Genomic DNA, 22,799 nt, shown 5'->3' with positions numbered 1-22,799 from the left:
CAGTTTTTATAGTCTCTACCAAGTAGGTGGTTATACCTTGAGGTAATGAATGGTTTCACCAGCAATAATGACATATACTGTCATTAACTCGGACTAACTACAATCAGTGAATGGTTTATTAGTTAAAACGGTGTATTGTTACTAGTTAAAAGTGTATTGTTATCAGTGAAAATTCTGTATGGTTGTTGGTTGAAACAGGGTGTGTGCGTGTGCGTAATACAGTAAAAACAATGTATCAGACAGGTGGTAACACTGTTTATGTAGTGATGGTTTGACTTATTCATTGAAATGGTATTTTAAATGTCTTCTCATCAGGTCATCAGAACTCTACAATACCATACAGTGTTTCCTTTCATAATAATATCCATATAATGACTGAGTCACGTGTTCTGGTAATGTTTGTAAATATCATAACATAAAGGTTGAATTTCTTGTTTATCTTTCTTATGTTTCTTTTTCATTACATGATACCTAAACAACCAAAACAATGGTGTCAACCAGTTTCATTGAAGTGATATAGTTTTAAATGGAATATCTGATTTTATAAGTATTGTAAATAACTCACAGTTATTTAAAAATATCATAATACTATTGTAAACGAGGTTAGTATTGTCCCTTGAAGTTACTCTTTTTACATAAATTTGTTGTTCCTTTAAAAAGCTTAAATACAGGGTGAAACAGAAATTACCAGTCAGTAATAGATAAAAAATAAATATTATAATTGGAACCTCTTTGTATTTAGAACTTGGTTATAAATACAACCTTCCTATGTCTATTGAAACATTGCATTAAAGAAAACAAGGAAATAAATGATGTCAATAATTGAGAAACAATACAAACAAAATTAAAGAGTTAATATTTGTATCATTCCTATATAATAGCACACGGAAGAATTAGCATATATAATTATCCAATCACGTTTGGTTTTTTTCTTTACTTTTATCCTTATTGGCTGAAACAGTATTCTTTTTCAATTTTTAATGAAATAAAAAGTGTTCAAGGTGTAACGTGTTTGGATTTTGTTACGGGAATAGCGTACAAAATATGAAACTAGTCTTCTATATACTGCGAACCGTGGTGTCTGACCAAACTTTTCAGTGCCTCCCGTTTGAAAAGCTGTACACGCAGACAAAGCTCAACATTCACTTGTGAAATGACGATAGAACAGATATGAATAATTTTGATACCAAACTGTATTTCATAATCAGGATATTCTACATTAAATTGTAAGTAATTAATCACAGTATCATTCACATGGTAAACTGTAACGTAACTTAAACAATTAAAATGTAGATTTACCATATGTTATAGTTGAGCGGCTCTTACCATGACTAAAATGTTCAACATTACTTTTCTTGATGGGCGGAATAATTGATTCAAAACTTTGGTTCTGAGTGAAACCAAGAATTCAAAACAATTAACTTTTGTAAAGTCCATGAAATAATTAAAATTAATAGATTAATGTAAACTTGCTGTCACTGGGGGAAGGGTACTTTATATATTAATGTCTGCAATTTTTGATATTTTTCTAGAGGCCGTCATTGACTTAGAGTTTATTATGACCACTGGAAAGCTTCATCTGGACGTTAGTGAGTGGTTGAAACACTTGGAGCTGGACAACTACCTCTACTTGTTCCAGAAGTTTCGTGGAGTTGAGGTTTGAAATTTTCGTAAATTTAGAACCCTACTTCCTTAACTAGTGAATTACAAGGAAACTTGATATACACCCCTTCTTCTGTCAGTATTTCCATAACAACCTATATCGGTTTTCATTTATTTAGTGTTGAATTCTGTGCAAACTACTCGAGAGCTAGCTGTTCCAGTCATTACTAATTTAAAAGCGATAGACCAGAGGAAATGGAGGTAGTCAACACCACCTATCGCTAACTCTTGGACTATTACAATCGAATAGCAGGATTGACCGTGACATTGCGATGCCTCTTCTGCTAAAAGAGCGAGCGTGTTTGTTGACGTATTTCAAACCCGTGATCCGCGTAATACAAGCCGAGTGTCCGACTCGCCAGGCTATGTCAAGCCACATTTACAAGCGAACACGAAGGCAAGAACTTGCGATTCCAGTAAAAACTTTAAGTTTGTGGATAGGTCCCTCTGCTGAATCAAATCTTTCACATAACAAAAACATTGAAGAGGCTAAACTTGTTTAATTTAAAGCTACTACGAAGAAATGTGTTTTTATACAAGTAAAACAACTATTGTTTCTGAACGATTTCCTTATTAACGTCCTAATTTCCGGATGTTGTTTTGAACGTGATGCCCTCGAATGTTGTATTTGACTTTGGCGAAGGTCGAAAGAAATCAATAGGCCAGTCACTCTCCGATGAACACTGATTAAGAAGTATGAAGTTGAAATATACCTTAAACTAGTGTAAATCAGTGCTGATACATAAATCGTATCTGAAAGAATGTACGTTCACACCGCTGACGTAAATTCGTTGTATATTAAGTATTCAGTTACTTCCTTACAGTTGATGTTAAAACGCCTAGTTTCGTTCAAAGTGTTCAGAGGGACGGGACTTCAGAACACTTCTGTGTAGTAATTACTAGTATCCTGTAAAAGACTGATGACGTAGTTTGAATCTTGGCTATGTCACGTGGTAGTTTAATTGTAAGTAAAGCCGTCTATTTGTGTATGTGTATACACACATACACGTATGTAAAGAGAAGTACATTAAAGTAACTAAATAAATATTTTGTTTCTGTCGAAGTGCTGTATTTATACACAAAGTTAATTCAGCTCGTGAATTTCGTTTTTATTCTCTCACCCTAGACATGCGCAATATTCGCTCTCTGCAATTTGGGCCAAAATTGCGTTATAAGAGTGACGGTCAAATCTCACTATTCGATTACCGCAGTAGTGTGTGGTGTGGACTGTCTACCTCTCTTTCACTTTTATCTCTTTAAAAATTAGAAGTGGCTAGCACAGATAATCCTAGTGTAGTTTTTACTGTATTCGAAAAAAAATATTTTTCTGTAATTTATATACCAGTTTCAAACTGAAAAAAACAACAAAACACCAATAAAAGTTTTATGAAATTCATGTACTGTCTTTTCGTGTAGGAGATGCTGTCATTGTCAGAGCGTGACTTAAAGGACCTTGGAATAAAAAATGGCTCTCACCGAGCTATCATTGCCACATCTCTGGTCATTCTCCGTGATAAGTATGAAAAAGGTAAGATTTGTTTGTTTTTTTCAACACAATTTAATAACTTTTATTGGAAGTTTTATATTTGACTAGCAGACACCCTTAAATTTTTTGTGGTCAAGTTACTGTCCTTATCACAACAGTACTCCTTAAGTACAGGACTTCTAGAATAGTACATAATAATTCTAATCGTATACACTGAAATATCCAAGACCATTTGCCTTAGACCTAACATTAATTAAACTTTTATTTAATACGGTCTATACGAGAAACAGAGAGAAATGAACACAGTAATTTTTTTGTACATTTATTGCTTTACTTTAGTTAGGCCTAAACTCTACTCTGCTTCTTGATGACGAGAAACCTACTTGGAATGAAGATGCATCTCAGAACGGCTGGTATGGGTATCAACACTTTTATTGATCTTCAGGTTAATCTGAAGATGACCTAGGAAGGTCGAAATCTGCTTATCAATAAAAGTGTTAATACCTATGCCAGTCGTTCCGAGATACATTTCTACTACGCTTATTATTAAAAGTAAATAAACTTATAATGTTATTTTTCGACTTAAAATTAGTGCTTTCTCAAAACTTTCATGTGTTGCACAAAATATCTGAAGTTATACTTCTTCCTTTTGCCCACTTCAGTTGAAATTTTGTTGGCGCATGCGCATTTAGATAGTAAGATGCGCGCGCATTTTCTGGGCGGACGAGAACTACGTATTATGATAATTGACTGTAACGTGATATTTATAACCAATTCATCGCTTATATTGTGCTCACTGTTTAAGGGAGATGACAGATTTCAACTCTTACATTTAAGCTGCACGTTTGATAACTGACACAGGGATTAACATATTCCTAGTAGAATTATCAACATAAGTAGCAATATGATCAAAAACATATTCTGACAACCAAGTGTGCAATAAACTGACACAGTACTTTTTAACAGATTTCTACTACAAATACCAATCTATACAGCAATATCACTTGTATTGAAACACCCACATTACTCAATGTTACTTGCAAATAAATGTAATAAAATTCATAAGTAAATCACGGTTAACGTATCACAATCTTTCCCATAAAAACAACGACAAAATATCATATTTTTACTCAGATTAATACAAAAACAGATGTTAAGTGTCGATATACATCTAAGGAAACAAACTTTTGTAAGAAATAAACTAATTTTGATCAATTGAACATTCCAGTTCTGATTTATTATTGTTTCACTGTTCAGTCAGCCGTTTCTGTTGCTATGCTACGTAAGTATATATTCAGATAATTTGTGATACATTAGTTTATATCTTTACATATGAACATATATATACTTGTTTACGCACACTGTATTGCGCATGAAATTTTTGAAGTACATAACCTTGATCTTTGAATTTGAAACTAGTATGCCAATATATATGTAAAAATGGCTCGTTTGGGTTGAGAAATGTTTTTACGTAGAGGAGTGAACAACGTTTTGACCTTCTTCGGTCATTGTCAGGTTCACAAAGACAACGATGACCGAAGAAGGTCGAAACATTGTTCGCTCCTCTACGTAAAAACTTTTCTCAACCCAAACGAGCCGTTTTTACGTATATATATTTCTTTACAAGTGGGTTTTCTCGACATCACTGATTAGTATGCCAGTATTTTCGTAGGCCTAACTTATTGAGAATTCATAACTAATTTTCCCGAAAGGGGGTCGAAGGCTGCCAGAAGGACACATCTGTTTTAACCACTCGTACCATTATACATTAGTAATACTAATAATGGTAGTAGCTGTTGTCAGTCAGTCAGTAGACACTAAAATGACCTCGCATAAAGGATGCTTAATTTTGCTATTTCTACTGTCGTGACGTCAGTAAAACGTGCGCGTGCCATCAATCATGAGAAGAATTATGTACTCTGTAGGTTACAACGCAACAACATGTGAACTTCAAAAGCAAGAAATAAAAATGTTTTTTTTTTTTAATTTTGGTCTAATTTATCTGCTCTTGAAACATAGCACTCTCCAGTTTCATTTATTACATTGATGTAATTTAATCATCACACTAATATAAAAAAAACCCACTGGTTTTCAAGTCTGTTAAAAGTTTTTTACGTTTTGCTTGCAGCTGTTTAATACTGTAGTATTATTAACGTAGCTTAACTCGCTAAATGATTTACGTTTCTATTTGTAGATTCATATAATATTCTGGTCAGCCAGGATGGTACAGGAACTGGACAGTCCTCCTTGATCCCACTCGCGAAAATACAAACGTTTGTTTCAACAAATGCTTCTGAACCTTTATATTAACAATAATAACTGGAAGCTTTTATAAGGTTTAGAACTGTAGAATTATAAGTTAAATTATTTTTATACTATCTCTCTGAATCAGTCTCATCTGTTATGTAACTCGCACTAGGGGCCCCCTAAACTTTCTCAGCCAAAGTCCCCCAAACGCCCCTCTCTCTGTCTCTAGCCCTCACCCCATGGATCTACAGAAACTGAATATCTAAGTTTTATATGTTTTGTGTTTTCGTAACTTCCCCTTTAACACATTCGTGTGGGCCCCAATTTCGGAACCCCATGTATATCACGCGTCAAAAAGCACAATTCTGAATTTAGCGACGTAAGTTACATAAATATAGTATTCGAACGTTTAATGTAAGTTTAGCGTAACGGACGCACGACATAGTTCTACACGAAAAACCTTCCTGATGTCAAGGAATCAAAAACATCATAGGTACGAGTTACTTGTATAACCAGCTCCAAGAATCTCAACACAAAGTACAGGTGTATATATAACTTTAAGAATAAAAGCGAATAATTATTTCAACCATCTTGGTATAAAAAGTTACATTGAACTGTTCATAAATTATGCACGAAAAAGAAATGTTCCAGCACATCGATAAAAAATTTCGTTGTCATGGTAATTTCGCGCAAAGCTACATGAAATCTATCTGCGCTAGCCATTCCTAATTTAGCAGTGTAAGACTAGAGGGAAGGGAGCTAGTCATCATCACCCACCGCCATCTCTTGGGCTACACTTTTACCAACGAATAGTGGGATTGACCATAACTTTATAACGCCCCACGGTTAAAAGGGGGCGAGCATGTTTGGTGAGATGAAGATAAAATAATATTTCTGACGTCAGTAAATATAAAACAATGTAAGATTTAAAAGTATGGGTTAAACATTTTATTATATTTTAAATATTTCGTAATGAAAATGTGGCAACTTAATATTTGATCATCTGCACTGTTGTGTTGTTGCGACGAAAATATCAAATTAAGACAAGCGATAGTGTGTCTTGTGGGTAAAACAACCTGCATGTATAATAAACAGGAGAGACAATTGAGCAATTTTCAACTTGCTGTAGCTTCGACTGTGATAATCCAAACTAATGCATATTTTCTCTGGATGTGCTCCACTGGACTGTTATTTCACATATCAGATTTCAGTATCGGTTAAGTCAAGTAAACTAAGTTAGCAGTTTCTAGCTCAAATTTTCAAAATAATCATGCGGGTAGATGATTATTATTCATTGTCAACTCTTAGGTACAGATTTGCCAAGTTTTATGAAATTCTTCCTAATAAAAAGAGTTTATTGTCATGTGATATTATCTTAAGCAATTAGCGTAAATAAAGAATGATTCTTGATAAGGATGTACCGAATGCATGCTGACGATGACAAAAAACTGATAATCTAGATTCCGTGGCGTTATTATAAAGTAAGTTATCAGCACTATTTTAAAGAGGAAGACTACACACACATTTCTAAATAACTTTGCTTGTTCTGTGAAGTATAGGACTGTACCGGATAGCAGGTTTGCGATCTTATTGAATACTATCGATTATCACTTTCAAATTTTTTTAAAACACTTCTTGTGTTTTGTTGGTTTATATAGACAAAAGGTCATGATATCCAACAACAAAAAGGTGCTCAGAAAAAAGGAATGAGCGTGCGATTTAAAGGAAGGAAATGAAAACTGGCAGTTACACTTATAACGCTGATAAACTTTGTACAGTAAATTTTCGTTAAGTAGTTAGCTATGTCGCATATTTTGTTTTACCCATTTTGATGCCCAAGCTGGACAAAAATATCTTCGGAGATTTGGTCGTGATGATTCTACAACCTGAGTCGTTACTGCCGCATGTTTTACCTAAAACTAATGTTTTTCTTGGTAAAATATATAACTACAAAATTTTCCCCTCACTTTCCCATCTCCTGCTTGCACGATTCTCGCCTTTCCCTGTAATTAGCTTCAAGGATGGCTACTCTGTTCACAATGTTTATAAGTTTTTCAATAACGAAGTACTGGCTGTAATGTTACACTTACAATCAGCCATTACCGTGATTATCGATCCGGTGCTCGAAACTGAGCTTGATGTTATCTCTTAAACTATGGCTTAAATATTTCTTTTGTAGGAGACAGACGTTCGTGTAATAGGGACGAAATCAGTCATGCAGTGATTAAAAAAGAAAAGAAAAAGTGGTCCTGTTCGAAAAGGTAGAAACCATAAACATAAACAAAATGATACGTAATACCAGTACAGTTGCAACAGTAAATTAATAATCGCTATGGTACGTGCATCATGTTTACCATATAAACATTAAATTACATTCACGGCCTGCTCGTAGCTATATACGTATGCATGTAGTAGATTACGAGACTCCATATAAACCAGAAGTGCACATTAAAACGATTGGGTGTTAATGGTTAGTTCTACAACCTCTGTTATTTGATAAATACTCAAATAAACTTAAACTACACTACATAATGTGCAATGGTGCATTTAGTAACATTACGAGGATTTAATACAACACTCGAATCAATATTTGTTGTAAACTGGCGGAACAATATTAGATTATGATAAAGAAAATCAAATAGGCGATTCCTATTATGAACCACTACTGTGGTTCATGATATTTAAAGCATTTATTTCGTGTTGCTTAGAGACTACAGATATAATTTGAGTTCTGTGTTAAGAAGTTAGATATATAGTTTGTAACTCTGTATTTAAAAACTGTAGATACGACATTTATCTCTGTGTTTAGTAGCTATAAATATAGTATTCAGCTCTATATTTGGTAAACATGGATACAGTACTTATATCCGTGTGTAGAAACTATAGATGCAGTATAAATCTCTGTGTTTTGTGTTTATGGCTGCAGTACCAAACTTTGCATCTATTGTATTTTTAAGTGTTAATATAAGGAACAACACATGGGATAGTTTTAAACTCGCTAAGTTTAGCTGTACGTCGTCGATGATTACAGACCCCGCTAGTACAGCGGTAATTCTACGGATTTACAACGCTAAAATCAATGGTTCGATTCCCCTTGATGGGCTCAGCAGATACGTTGGGTGTTAGAATAATTTTCAATAACTAGATGTACTTTCCGCAGGCACCCGAAAACATTCTGTTCAAAGAGTAAATACAACCAAAATGAATATTAAAAATACTTTTATTTCTTGCTTTTGAAGTTCATAAGTCACGCTGCGTTGTAGCCTACAGAGAGCACAGTTCTCGTGATTGATGGCGCGCGCACATTGTATTGATTTCACGACAGGACAAATCGCAACGTTAAGCGTCCTTTATGTAACGTTATTTTAGTGTCTACTGGCTGACTGACCAACACAGACAACTACCACCACTATTACTACTAATGTATAATGGTAGAAGTGATTAAAACAGATGTCTTTTCCAGGCAGCCTTCAGCCCCCTTTCGGAGAAGCAATACAACGTAAATGGTAATTATTGTGATTGAACGAAAAATACAGTACGTCAAGAAGAAGCGCTTAGTTACGTGAAGACATTACAATATGTTTTAAAAAGGTTTTGAGTTTCTTAAAGTACCTCCTAAAGAACAGCTGTGAATAGCCCTTCAAGTTAAAGATTACACACGCTTTCAATTTTTTTATTATTATTTTTTCAAGTATCGCGAAAAGTTTCACGACAATAACCTGAGTTAATCATCCATGATTTAAAAGCGCTAGTATAGAAAGGAGACGAATATTAACCACAAACTGCTAGGCCCGGCGTAGCCAAATGGTTGTGGCGCTTGAATCGTAATCTGAGGGTCGCGGATTCGAAACCCCGTCGCAACAAACATGCTCACCTTTTCAGCTGTGGGAGCGTTATAATGTTACGTTCAATCCCACTATTCGTTTGTAAAAGAATAGCCCAAGAGCTGGCGGTAGATTGTAATGACTAGTTGCCTTCCCTGTAGGTCTTCCATTGCTAAATTAGGGATGGCTAGCTAATTCTTTGGGCTGTTTTTTTTTTTTTTTTACTAAAGAAAAGTTGGATTGATTTTAACGTAATAATGTCCCGAAAGCTGAAAGGGCGTGCATGTTCGGTGACGGCATTCGAACTTGCTTCCACCAGGTTGTTCCAGGCTTATTTAGTCTCAGTATTATTTCTCTCAACAAACGAACATTTTTTTTAAATCTAACTTTTTAAAACCAACATTGTTCCGAAGGTTTTGATTTTTTTAAACTCCTAAACTGCTTAAACTGAGTTTTTTTACGTTCAGTGTGAGGTCAAGAGAACCAAAAGTATGTGTATCAAAATGACCGATATAATTTTCATTTTTTTTTCTATCTAGGTCATCGAAATAAAACTGGGGCACCGAGAGGTAGTATTAGAAAAAGTCGGTCTTGCGACAGCAGCCCCAGGGAGAGCTGGACGTCTAATACATGTAAAAACAGAGCTTCGTGGAATTCGACAAAGGAAGGTAACCAAGCGGTGATCCATTCATTTTCTTTATCCAGGAAACCTTCAACAGGCACGGAAGAAGCAACCTCTAGCGAAGAAAAACTTGAAAACGGACGTATCGCCTTATTATCCAGACCTCCTCTTGATAATGTGACAAGACACGTGGTTGAACAAAACTCGTGCGTAACCTACTCCAACCTTCCGTCTCTCCCTAAAAAATCTTCCAATAGCACAGTCGGAGAGGACAAACAGACATCTTGTGATACTGTTCCTTTCCTGACCAGGAAATCTTCTGATAGTTTACTCGGTGTAAATAACAACGTGGATCAACCCACTGCGGCTCCTTCTTTGCCCCTGAAGACCTCTTTGAGTGTAGAGAGAGGGGTTGTGGTCAAATTTCAGACATCGGAAAATAAAGCGCCCTCTTTACCAAGAAAAATTTCGAGTAGTAAACAGTTGGAAGATGTACAACAGCAGCAACAGGTAATCAACAACAGTGTACCTCCTTTGCCGAGGAAGAATTTATCGGTCAGAGGAAATATTGAAAAAGAACAACAGATATTCAACGCAAACCTTTCAAAAAAGCCCTGTGAAAGAACGAATGTTGTAGATTCTGTCGATTTGGGGACCACAGCCAAGACTAGCCCGGATAGCGTTAGTGTTATAAAAGAAGTTAAAAATCCCCCTACTGTTAAAGGATCAGAAAATTGTCCACTCAATACGGAAAGTTCCTCTGAGTATTGTTCAGACAAAGGATCTTTTCAAATATCCAACGAGTCCGTGAGGTACGCATATTATTCCATAGAACTAGTAGCCATATAGGTAGCCAATCCTCTTTGTTGTTGTAATTGAATTAACCTTCGTTATGAAACTTTTTACTTTTTGTTCTTTTCTTTAAATTAACGGAAGGGGGGGGGCGTAGTTGTTCTGTGACGGAGTTCTAAATTTCGGTTTGGTTTGAATTTCGTGCCAAACTTCACGAGGGTTATCTGCGCTGAATTTCAGAACTGGCGATATTGTAAAATATTTTCTGCACTTTAACCTGCGGGTGGGTTATAAGAATAACAGTCAATCCCTTTATACAGTTTGGAAGTAAGTTGTATATATATGATTATGTATACATATTCCAAAAATACTGGTTTCTTTGTTTTTCTTGTGTCAAAAAAAAAGCGATACGATGGGCTGTCGGTGCAGTGCCAACCACGGGAATCTAAACCCTGTTTTTAAGGTTTCAAGTTACCGCTGAGCCGCTGGGGAACTCTGAAAGAACATAATGGAAATTTTCAGAAATGTACTTGTACAAGAGAGATCATATTGTTGCATATTATAACGTATCTCGGACGAGTCTCCGATTTATTGTGTTACGTATTACAATTTTAAATAGTTGGAGTTTTTAATTTGGAAGTTAATTGAATTTAGACATCTATGAATTTTATATTTGCCAACAAGATTAATAAACACAGTTTTCTTTCTCACAAACAGAATTCAGTCTTCTGTCTGGTCTGGAATTAAATAATTTATCAACGGTCAAGGTTCACGACGAGCAAATTGCTTTATATTAATACACAGATACACTTCACTTAACGGGAATGCTAGCTAGCTCTATTCTTCGCACGTGAGTTTTTTCTGCTAAAGTTATGCGATGGTTTCGCGGAAATAATAACGTCCAATGTTTAGTTCTGTGAAGTTGAACGGTTCGTGATTTTCGAAATTTATAAACGTTTCTCGTCAAATATCTGTGGTTTTCCGATCAGTTAAGTGTTTATCACAATTATAGCTTCAGAGGCTTATAGTATACTGACTGTAGCTACCAAACAATATTTTATTACTGCCTCTTGGCGCGTCGATTTAAAAACTTTCAAGCGAAATTTTCGGAAGTTCAGTTGGTCCAACAATATTCGAAGATACGCTAGTGTTTTCGTAAAACATGTATATTGTTGATTCTTACACTTGAGAATCTTCTATAAATTTAGAGAACAGACGGGACTTGCCCAGAACACATTTAACAATATACGTTACGTGGGTTAAACTGAAACAAACGTAGATATTAAAATAAATTTATAACAGTGAATCTGCTACAATATATGTTTGGACCCGGATTTATTTCCCTTTTGGTTAGAACCCCCCCCTGATAGTTCGGAAATTTAAATATAGTTACTCGAACATTAAAGCTTAAAACCAATTTTTGATTGAGCATCTTTTTGGATTTTTTTTTTTTTGGCTAATTACAAAAATAATTTTCAGTAAGTTAATACTGAGAAAACTATATTTTTAACAGAAATTACTGACTGTGGCCAATATTTGAACTATAAAAGTGTACTCTCTTTCAGTTCCTCGTTGGGGACAGTGGTAAGTTTTTATGGACTTGAAACGCTAAAAGGAAAGGTTCAATTGTCCATGATGAACACAGAAGATAGTCCAATGTGACTTTAGGTTTAAACCAACAAATTTTGTTTTAGCTATAAGCTAAATGTTGTAAGAATATATTATTTATTTGAGGTATATTTTAAAGATAATTTTATAAATAAATAAGTTACGTACACTAAAGAAGTTTTTAATTAAATAGTACAGTCTGTTTTCCTTCTGACTTTTCTTACGTTAGCTCTTTTGTATGGTGTCTAAAGGCAATCGCCGAGCGACAAGACATAGTGTATTATGGGTAAATTATTTTTTTTACCATGTTAAACCTGTTCTCTCACGTTGATCGGTATGTGTTGTTTTTGTGTTGGTTTTTGTCGCACACTTAAAAATGCAAAATGAACATTAGTTTTATGAAAAAAATCGAATGGTGATTTTTGATTTTTTAAACATTTTTTAGTGTCTCGCTAAAATTTAATTTTCAAAGGATAAAATATAACATATTTTAAAATAGAAACGAACAGATCAATGGAGATGGCAAAAAATGCTCCCTTATACAACCAAATAAACTAATATTTCAATCCGAAATATAAAGTGAGAATGTATTCGTCAAATCATTTAATGCAACATTTATTGATAAACAGCACGTGGTTAACCCTGACCTTGTCCCATCTAAAGATATACAATATAAAATAAGTATTTTAACATTTCATTACTTACTTAAAACTTTATAGTAGTAAGCTTTGGAAAGTCTGAACGGAAAATACCATTAATTGTGGTAGTACATAATTCCAAATTACCTAGACAATGAAAGAAACAAGTGTTTGACTAGTGAAAATATTTTTTTGTTTGAGACGTTATGAGAAGATGCTTTCTTGAGAGTTCCTTTTTATTTGTATGGGAGGTTCTGACTGTTACGTAGGTGAGAATTAGGAGCTGAAGAAAGGGAGATGTTGAAGAGTTTATTCATTGTACTACTCGGTAATGTGTCCGGGGGATTTGTTTGGGTGGACTCAAACCTCTGCTTATACTCTACGATCTGTTTACATCTGTTGTAAATATTACCAACAACTAAGAAATATACGTCTGATTTCAAACGTTGTTTGTTATGAGTTATTATGAAAGGAAAATAAAAGGACTTTAGCGTTAAAATAAATAGAACACAGGGTCTTCTAGAATTTTAGAACAACAACATCAACGAAAACAACTCTGCAATATGCTTTTAAGTATTTAATATACAAAAATTCACTTTTTAGTTTTATATCCTAAAAGTATTTACAAGACCAGTTGAGTAGGAACAAAAGTAGATCTATTTGCTTCTTATGGATGTTTAACTTTGTGTGTACCAGAGACAACACACTGTCTCTACTCTTTTAACGCCACCTGTATTTTATTACTTCAGTACATTTTTTGCACCCATTGTTTTAAGGTACATAGTGTATTCCCTCGATAATATTTAGTGTTCCAGTGAAAATATATACAGTAATCTCGAACGAGTAGCTTTACGCCTACTTCTTAGATGTCTGTAGTAAGAACATTACCCACAGTGCACTTTGATTTCACTGTTTATCATATCAGGTGCCAGAGGTCGAGCGAAATATATACAGGCGGTATTGATTTACGTCACTGTGTATAAAGTTTGGAATAAGTAATATGATCACATAACAGTAATAATCACTGAACTTTAGGCCTAATGTAATATAAATATCAGTAACAGATTTCAGTTAACTAAACCGTCAATGCTTTCAGAGTCCCTCTGGTGACAACCACGACAACAGAAAATAAAGAGGTCGTCTACGCCAACACTTCAGGGACATCTTCGGTAAGTTGTTATTATCAAGCAAAGGTGGTTTCTGCCATCTTTTGGTGTGTTTTTTTTTTCAGTATATTGTATTTATTAACTATGACGGATGTACAACATTAAGCCTTTTGACAAGTTTACGTGCTTGGATCATAGGTACACAATTTGTTTTTTTTTAGGGTGTTAGGAGGATATTTTAAGAGGTACTTATTGTAATGTAATGCTCATGTTAAGAAAAAACGACATGGGTGAAATATTGTTAGGATAAAGACAATTGTACAACATAAAATTTGGTGAACGGCACTGTAATTACATTTATACACATGTATCTTTTAGAAAACAAATAGTTCTTGGTTAACGTGAACTGTGTGCAGTTTATCTTACCCAAGGCGCTGATCCAAAGTGTATGTGTGAAATTTTGGAAAGCGAGCGCTGCCCATTGGTCAGCATGCCGAACTGTGTGTCCGAGGTTCGCGACTTGCTACAAAATAAAACGTTCAGCACTTTAAGGACGTGGGTACGTTACAAGAGTGATGGTCAAATCTCACTATCTGATCAGGGTAGCCAACAAGTTGGAGTTTGGTGGTGTTGATTATCCACTTTACCTCTAGTGTGAACTAGAGACAGCTAGCCCTTGGGTAGCTATGCGCGGAAATCAACAAACAAGAACTTGTTTGAGCTTAAAACCATTGGACAAACATAATAAAGTGACATTTCTTGACTAACCGAAAATACCTGTATATAAATAACTAGCTGGAGTACCCGTCCCCTGGGCAGAAGTTATATTAATTCGCGATTAATGAAATGTTATCTTAAGACGTGAAAGGTTCCCTTACATGCAATTGAAAAAAAACAAACTAAAAAATGCTCATAAAACCGCAAAGTGGGAAACAGCAAGTTTGTTTCTATGAATAGACCTAACAAACCTTCATGGCAAAGTTGATGATAGTCTATCAACACGGAACGAAGTAGTGGTTAAAAAAAAACACCGTACCAACCACAAAACTGGAAATTTGTATGTATCCCCAGCATGGACCTAAAGAACATCCATACCAATTTTGGTGAAGATCTATCCGCAGCTTTCAAAGTGCTCCCCAGTGGCACAGAAGTATGTGTGCGGACTCACACCGCTAGAAACCGGGTTTCGTTACCCGTGATGGGCAGAGCACAGAAAGCCCACGAATAGCTTTGTGCTTAATTTCAAACAATATTGATTCTACATTCGACATATTAAGTGTTCTCACTTGGGCTATTTCACCAAAACAACTCTTGTGTTACAGTTAAACGTCTACAACGATGTCTTCTTGGCCATACAACTCATGCTTTGAAGGAAGTTTGTAATTCAGTAATGCACAAGCATTTTCATCTCGTGAGTTAAGGTTTTCAGCATCATGTTCCATCTTCTTTTTAATGACTGTTTTGGATGTATGTTTTTATATAAACAATTATGGCCGAAAGTTGTCATCTTTAAGTTGCACGTTTTTATTATAATTTTGAACCGGTGTTTACACGTTAATTTTTCAACCTTTTCCCACTCAAACCACAATTATTTGCCCTCGTATCAGAAAGTCAAAAGTCTTACTCCAAATACTAATCACAGGTTGCTTGTTCGCATACTTCAACACATTATTTCTCACTAAAAACCACGCTTATATAGAGGTTGCGCATTTGTCTTGATGACAACTGTATTAAAACGGGCAGTCTGCCTGGAGATATTCCACCTTTGTAATAAATAAAATTTACCACCCTCCTTTTTTTTCTCTTTTTTTTTTTTTCTGGCGTAGATAGCCTAGTTGCTTTGCACCATAAAACACCAAACCAACTCCTTTGCCGCAAATATGAAAAAATTAGTTTGATATAAAAAAAAAAAGGCAGATATATGTGAGATACCATTACAACCTCTACAACCAAACGTACATAAACGTTGAATTGTGAATTAAGAACAACGTAAGTGTGGAAGCTGCTTCTGATTCTGATTTTTTAAACCAGGTAAATAATAATTAAATAAAGACGCTGAAATACGCCCCAAAAATGGGGCTAGATGTAATAACACAATGTTAGGAACACACGTTCTGTGAACAATGGATAAATAAAGACGCTGAAATACGCCCCAAAAATGGGGCTAGATGTAATAACACAATGTTAGGAACACACGTTCTGTGAACAATGGATAAATAAAGATGCTGAAATACGCCCAAAAAACGGGGCCAGATGTAGTCCCACATTAATGTTACAGGTACAAGCGTTCCTACTTATTTTCATTTTCAAAAGTGAAACAAGGCAGCAGCAGCAGCAACAACAACAACAACAACTAAAACCATGACGAATAGAAATTCGTTCTATAACATAGATGAACGTTTCACTTGGCATTTTGTTCTGATAGTTTTCTGTGACACGTACTAACAGATTAATAATAGTTTGGGGTTTGTTCTAATGTATAAAGCCCGGCATGGCCACGTGGTTAGGGCACTCGACTCGTAATCTGAGGATCGCGGGTTCGAATCCCCGTCGCACCAAACATTCTTGCCCTTTCAGCCGTGAAGACGTTATAATATGACGGTCAATCTCAATATTCTTTGGTAAAAGAGTAGTCCAAGAGGTGGCGGTGGGTGGTGATGACTAGCTGACTTCCCTCTAGTCTTACACTGCTAAATTAGGGACTGCTAGCGCAGATAGCCCTCGTGTAACTTTGCGTGAAATTCCAAAACAAACAAACAATCTAATGTAAATTACAAAGCCAACACAATGGGCTACATATGCTCTGCTCTTCGCGGGTATCGAAACTTAGTTTGTAGTGTTTATAACCCTGTTAACCCACAGGAGGGTGGCAAATTTGAGAGTATTGAGAGCCAAACAGTCGCGAACCTTTTGGAATGAAATCGAATATATTCTCGTATATACTTTAAGGAACTCTTTTATATTTACGTCGTGTTTTAATAATGATACGATTAGACTTTTGTTAGTTACTCTATTTCAATAGCCTTGATATAAAAATATTCAACTTATAATACTACTAAAAAGGCAATATATGAAATATTATTTATTTTTATTTTGTTAAGCAGTTCCTTTCCTTTGTTTTCTGTTCCCCATTGGGACACGTTAAAATCATGTGTTTCATTTCCTTGGGTGCACACAGTATTTAGCCTGACAGGGCTTTGTTATAAGAAACACACGTACACCCTTCGTTTCATTCAGTCATTGTGAACTTTCCAAATATTTCTAAGTTTGAATATGAACTGTTCCTTAGCATCTGGAAATGTAGAACTGTTTTACCACTTGCAATTTTGAAAACCAATTTGTTGATTCTGTTCATAACTGGGTGCTTTTAGTCTTAAAGGATGGTCCGTGGTGTCTTATCACTCGGAATACGGTCATGTTTTCAGTAATTTATAACTTTGTTTGTAAGATTTAGTTATCAGTAACACCCTCCCCCAGTTATCTGATGTGGTGCTTTTTAAGCAAAAGCTATACATTACGCTGCCTACAACCTATTCACCTTGGTGAATTGAACATCACATTTTAGTGTTGTAAGTCTCCTGAACTTCGTCAGATTTGTGAGTTACAACAAATATTTACCACTTTACGTAGGAATGGTTGATATAACCTAACTTGGGCCCGGCATGGCCAAGCGCGTTAAGGCGTGCGACTCGTAATCTGAGGGTTGCGGGTTCACGCCCGAGTCGCGCCAAACATGCTCGCCCTCCCAGCCGTGGGGGCGTCATAACGTGACGGTCAATCCCACTTTTCGTTGGTAAAAGAGTAGCCCAAGAGTTGGCGGTGGGTGGTGATGACTAGCTGCCTTCCCTCTAGTCTTACACTGCTAAATTAGGGACGGCTAGCACAGATAGCCCTCGAGTAGCTTTGTGCGAAATTCCAAAACAAACAAACAATACACTGCTAAATTAAGGACGGCTAGCACAGATAGCCCTCGAGTAGCTTTGCGCGAAATTCAAAAACAAACAATCAAAACAATAACCTAGATCTGTGATAACGGTTATCTAGTGTTTCCGTTTGTTTTTGAACTTTGATTCTGTTATGTTAATGTGTTGTCTGTAGGCGATAAGGAGCCAGTGGTAACCTTGTGGTTAGCAGATTGAAGAGTCCGAGACTGGAGATGTGATATCAACGAACATATTCTGCACTTTGAGGTGTGGTTGCGTTATAAAAGATACAGTCCGATCCTATTATTGGACTCGGAGGCATACAGATGTTTTATGCCGTCGACTGCTTTTCTTGTGGTCAGTAGCCGAAAACTACTGAATCTTAAGGGTCACTGGCCATTTAACTCGCGCGGTGCCTTTCATGTTGAAAATTGTAATTTCAGTTATTAAGACGATAGAATACAATAACCAATTTCGTTTGAACGAAACATTTTTTCTCACATTATATGTTCGTGCATTAAGTTTGGAAGAGTGGATTAGTGAGTTTGAGGCTAGAACTCTGCATGTCTTGAGCAATTCACTTCAGTCCGCTTGTTCCAGTCTACATGGCTGTAAGAATGGTACCACCTGTTAGTTGGAAGCTAATCTGTGACTGAGAATAGGTAATTATTCTCATACTCTCGCGTCTTTTGCAACCGGAGTTAAGAAGCACTGGTCCTGTGTGTCTTGGAAGTTACGACAAGAACTTAGTTACAAGTCAATAGTTTTGTGTGAGATTTATAGTTATAGAATGGCAATTACTTGAAGCAAAATAAAATATCCGGTAGATTTGTCATTAGGCTCAAAGTTGCACATTCGGCTCTCTGTGTTCTGAGCCCGCAAGTTTCGAAACCTGACTTTCAGCGTTGTAAGTCCACAGACTTTCCGGTGGCTTAAGCCATTCAGTTTTTCCGGAAAACTCAACAACTGTATCCAGGAGTTCGTCTCTCTCCCACCCCACGCCTCTAAATAATTAAATAAGTTTGCAAGAAGTAAGAAAAAAATTCCAAAAATATACTGACAATGAAATGATTAATTTTAAAATTTATTAATAAAGATAAAATAGACAAAAAGTTACAGAAAATTAATATTTTGAAAGAGAATTAACTTGAAATTTGAGGAATATATATTTATTGTATTGTTTTGATCAAATGTCTCAATTCTATCGATTGCTTGCACAAAAGGGAAGGTGATATTAATTTCAACGATAAAAATAAGGCTTAATGTTTTTGTTTTACGGAATTTGACTTTTGGGCTATACGAGGTCTGTTCAAAAAATACGCGGACTGTTTGAATTGCGCGGCTCCACTTGGTTCCAGGGGAATCCGCTTGGTTTCGCTAGATTCGCACAGATCAGCTGATTACGACGCCATTTCCCGATTGCAGATATCTTCATTTGTGTATTAGCTACGCGGTTTTAAGTGAAGTGCGATTTTTTCGTTTGGCGGATTTCAGAATGAATCACCTGAAGGAGCAACGACTTGCTGTGAAATTTTGTGTTAAACTTGGAAAATCTGCGACTGAAACTTTTGTTATGCTTAACACGGCTTACGGTGATGTTGCTATGAAGCCTACAGCATGTTTCAAGTGGCATGAACGTTTTAAGGATGGTCGAGAGTCCATTGAAGATGATGAGCGTCCTGGACGTCCTTCCACGTCAACTGACGACCCACACGTCGACAAAATCAACACCCTGGTGAGGGCAACTCGACGTCTGACTGTCAGGGAGCTTGCTGAAGAGTGTGGGATATCAGTTGGATCTTGTTACAAGATTTTGACCGAAAAATTGAAGATGCACCGCGTTGCTGCGAAATTTGTGCCTCAGAACTCGTGACTTTTTGGCCAAACACTCGATCACTGTTCTTCCCCACCCCCCTACTCACCTGACCTTGCTCCTTGCGATTTTTTCTTGTTCCCCAAACTCAAAAGACCCTTGAAAGGAAGAAGATTTGAGACGATTCCCGAGATTAACGCAAATGCGACGAAGGAGCTGGAGGACATTACAAAAGAAGCGTACCAGGACTGTTTCAACAAGTGGAAACACCGTTGGGATAAGTGTGTGCGTTGGGGAGGAGAGTAGTTTGAAGGGGTCCCAGACCTGTAACTTCTAAATAAAGTACATTTTGTTTTATGACGTCAGTCCGCGTATTTTTTGAACAGCCCTCTTACTCTTATTAAACCAGATTTCAGAATGACTAAATGACGGCCCCTTCTTTTCACCTCTGAAGGAGAACCTTGATGACGTACGGGATACTGGAAGGTCACACACGGGTGTCGCTTCAGACTATAACGTCAGAAACGACTGTCTCCATAACTGTACCTGGTACCATGGGTCAATTTCACGCCACAGAGCAGAACAGCTGACCTGTGAGGATGGAGATTTCCTTGTTCGAGACCAAACCTCTCGAGATGGAAGTTTCGTTTTAACCTGTCGTTGGAATGACCATCCACTCCACTTCGTCATTGAGAAGGTTACATTTTATTTTTTTATTCTTTAACCATTATTGTCGCATGGTTAGCCTTACTGTATAAACAAACACATATCAGCCACGTACAAGTCTGACATGAACTAGGTGAAATTTAAAACGCATCAACTTGTGAAAAAAAAAGAGTACGTGGTTGATACTTATAACCAGTTTTAAAAAAGGTATTGAGATTGTGTTGCGCCAAAATAAATATGACTTGCGCACCTGCATAATTTTAAAACGTCTCATTCTTTGTTAGTATTTCTTTCAAATGACAAATTATGAAGAAGTGAATAGGAATGGTTTATACGCATTAACTAGGTGTGAGTGTCGTATCGTTGACTACATTTTAGGAGATATCACATTAAAAACGTGGATTTTTATGATAGATTAGCTGAATAATATATAGATTAAATAATCAACGTGCATATATTTTCACAGGTCCAACATCAACAAAGGCTCGTGTACCAGTTTGCTGATAAAAATTACAACTCCATTACTGAACTAGTAACTTACCTAATGGAGAACAAAACAGTTTTGTCGTCGTCTTTAAATGCAGTGCTCATCCATCCGGTAGCTAGGACTTCAGAAAATGCACATCCTGTACTATCAGCTCAAAGTCGTGAAAAACTGTACCAGCAGCCCCAACCTGAGTACCAGAATTCTAATAACGCTCCACGTTTACCTCCTAAAAAAGCTCCACTAGATAAACACCAAAGTGCACCTGTTGATCTTTGTTCTTTGGCTTCCAGTTATTCTCATCGTGGACCAACTAAATCTGAGCAGACATTGAGTCTTCCCAGTATCCCGGACACTGAAGACGCCAAAACCAGGCAACATGGGTCAAATAAAGAACAGCCACAGAACAGACCAACAGGAATTCTCTCACCTGCTTGTACATCAGGGATTTGTAATACTCTCAACGTTAGTTCAGCTGAGTGTTCTCTGTCAAATCCAAAACGGGACTTATCCAGTAATGATAAACCTCCTCCTAAGCCTAGTCGAATTCCGTCCATCAAATATACTCAAAATCCGAGAATATTTTCGCAACAAATCTCTGACAATTATTTTGAAAAAGGTGTCCTAACGACAGATAAGAAGTTTCAAACGCTACCAGCCAAACCCGTTTTACTTTCGAAACTGAAAAACGCGGAAACGGAAGTTTCTCATCACACTGAGAAACCCATTAGTATGTATACCACAGACCCAGGCCAACAGACTGGAAAACCTGTTAATGCTGTGCCCCCTCTTACGCCTAAGAAACTCTCCAACGATGATGAAGATGGAATAAAATGTCCCAATAAAATCATCCAGGATGAAAAAGGTAGTAACATTAAAAACACTATTGAAATTAGAAAATTTACTATACCAGACATGAAACCTCCTTCCACGTTTTGTCTCTCAACATTCTCCACTGTTCTCTTACCTTCTGAAAATAAACCACTTGATAATTCAGTAAAAGCCAAAATAACCTCTTTGTTAAAGGAAAATGGACCAAAGCTACTGGCTATTCACCTTAGTAAGAATGACTTTGATGTATTTAAATATACTGGAAACCACGATCTTGGATTAGGGGTCAAAAATGGCTTGGAACTCTTGACCTTACCCCAAGGAGAACAGTTACGAAAAGATATCCTAGAAAGGTAAGGATTTGCGATTTTTTCAGAAATAGGTCATTACACAGCAATAAATGTTTGGTTTGATTTGTTTTGAATTTCGCGCAAAGCTACACGAGGGCTATCTGCGCTAGCTGTCCTTAATTTAGGAGTGTAAGACTAGAGGGAAGGCAGCTAGTCATTACCACCCACCGCCAACTCTTGGGCTACTCTTTTACCAAGGAATAGTGGGATCGACCATCACATTATAACGTTCCACGGCTGAAAGTGCGAGCATATTTGGTGCGACGGGGATTTGAACCCGCGACCCTTGAATTACGAGTCGAGTGCCTTAACCACCTGGCCATGCCAGGCTAAATGTATCGACAAGAATACTAAATTTTTAGTTAAAATATTCTTAGCATTTCCATTATTTTTTGTTCTTTTTTTAAACAGTTTCCACTTATTAGTTTAGTTACTATCTTTTTTAAGCATGACTTTAACCCCCAAGTAGCGCATGAGTATGTCTGTAAAATTTAACGCTGGAAACCGACTTTCAATACCTGTGGTAGGCAGAGCACAGATAACGTATTGCGTTGATTTGCGCTTATTTCCAAACAAACAAACGAACATCACTTTATTAGACTAAAAATATACTCATACAAACTGACAAAAAGAATCAACATAAAACAGATTAAAATTATTATAAGTTCTTAAAACTGGTTATTATATACACAGCGTAAATATCTGTAATTTTAAAAAGGTATTAAGATATCGGCACTGTTTAACAGA

General features: G+C 36.3%; 1 protein-coding gene across 3 annotated transcripts in view; it reads left to right on the top strand.

The window, feature by feature from the left end:
• The window catches only part of LOC143248702 (breast cancer anti-estrogen resistance protein 3 homolog), a 76,750-nt gene that overhangs the window by 46,235 nt on the left and 7,716 nt on the right, over positions 1-22,799 (top strand). For all 3 annotated transcript variants that reach the window (XM_076497344.1, XM_076497342.1, XM_076497343.1), the window contains exons 2-7: positions 1,533-1,657; positions 3,079-3,190; positions 9,759-10,653; positions 13,976-14,048; positions 20,176-20,418; positions 20,854-22,055. In XM_076497344.1, coding sequence (XP_076353459.1) covers positions 1,559-1,657; positions 3,079-3,190; positions 9,759-10,653; positions 13,976-14,048; positions 20,176-20,418; positions 20,854-22,055 — 2,624 coding nt within the window. In that variant the 5' untranslated portion in view covers positions 1,533-1,558. The remainder of the gene's footprint in view (positions 1-1,532; positions 1,658-3,078; positions 3,191-9,758; positions 10,654-13,975; positions 14,049-20,175; positions 20,419-20,853; positions 22,056-22,799) is intronic.

The sequence above is a fragment of the Tachypleus tridentatus genome, chromosome 4 (genome assembly GCF_004210375.1).
Source record: "Tachypleus tridentatus isolate NWPU-2018 chromosome 4, ASM421037v1, whole genome shotgun sequence".
Taxonomy (NCBI): Eukaryota; Metazoa; Arthropoda; class Merostomata; order Xiphosura; family Limulidae; genus Tachypleus; species Tachypleus tridentatus.
Note: the sequence above shows the minus strand (reverse complement) of the source record. Positions and strands in the feature narration are given on the sequence as shown.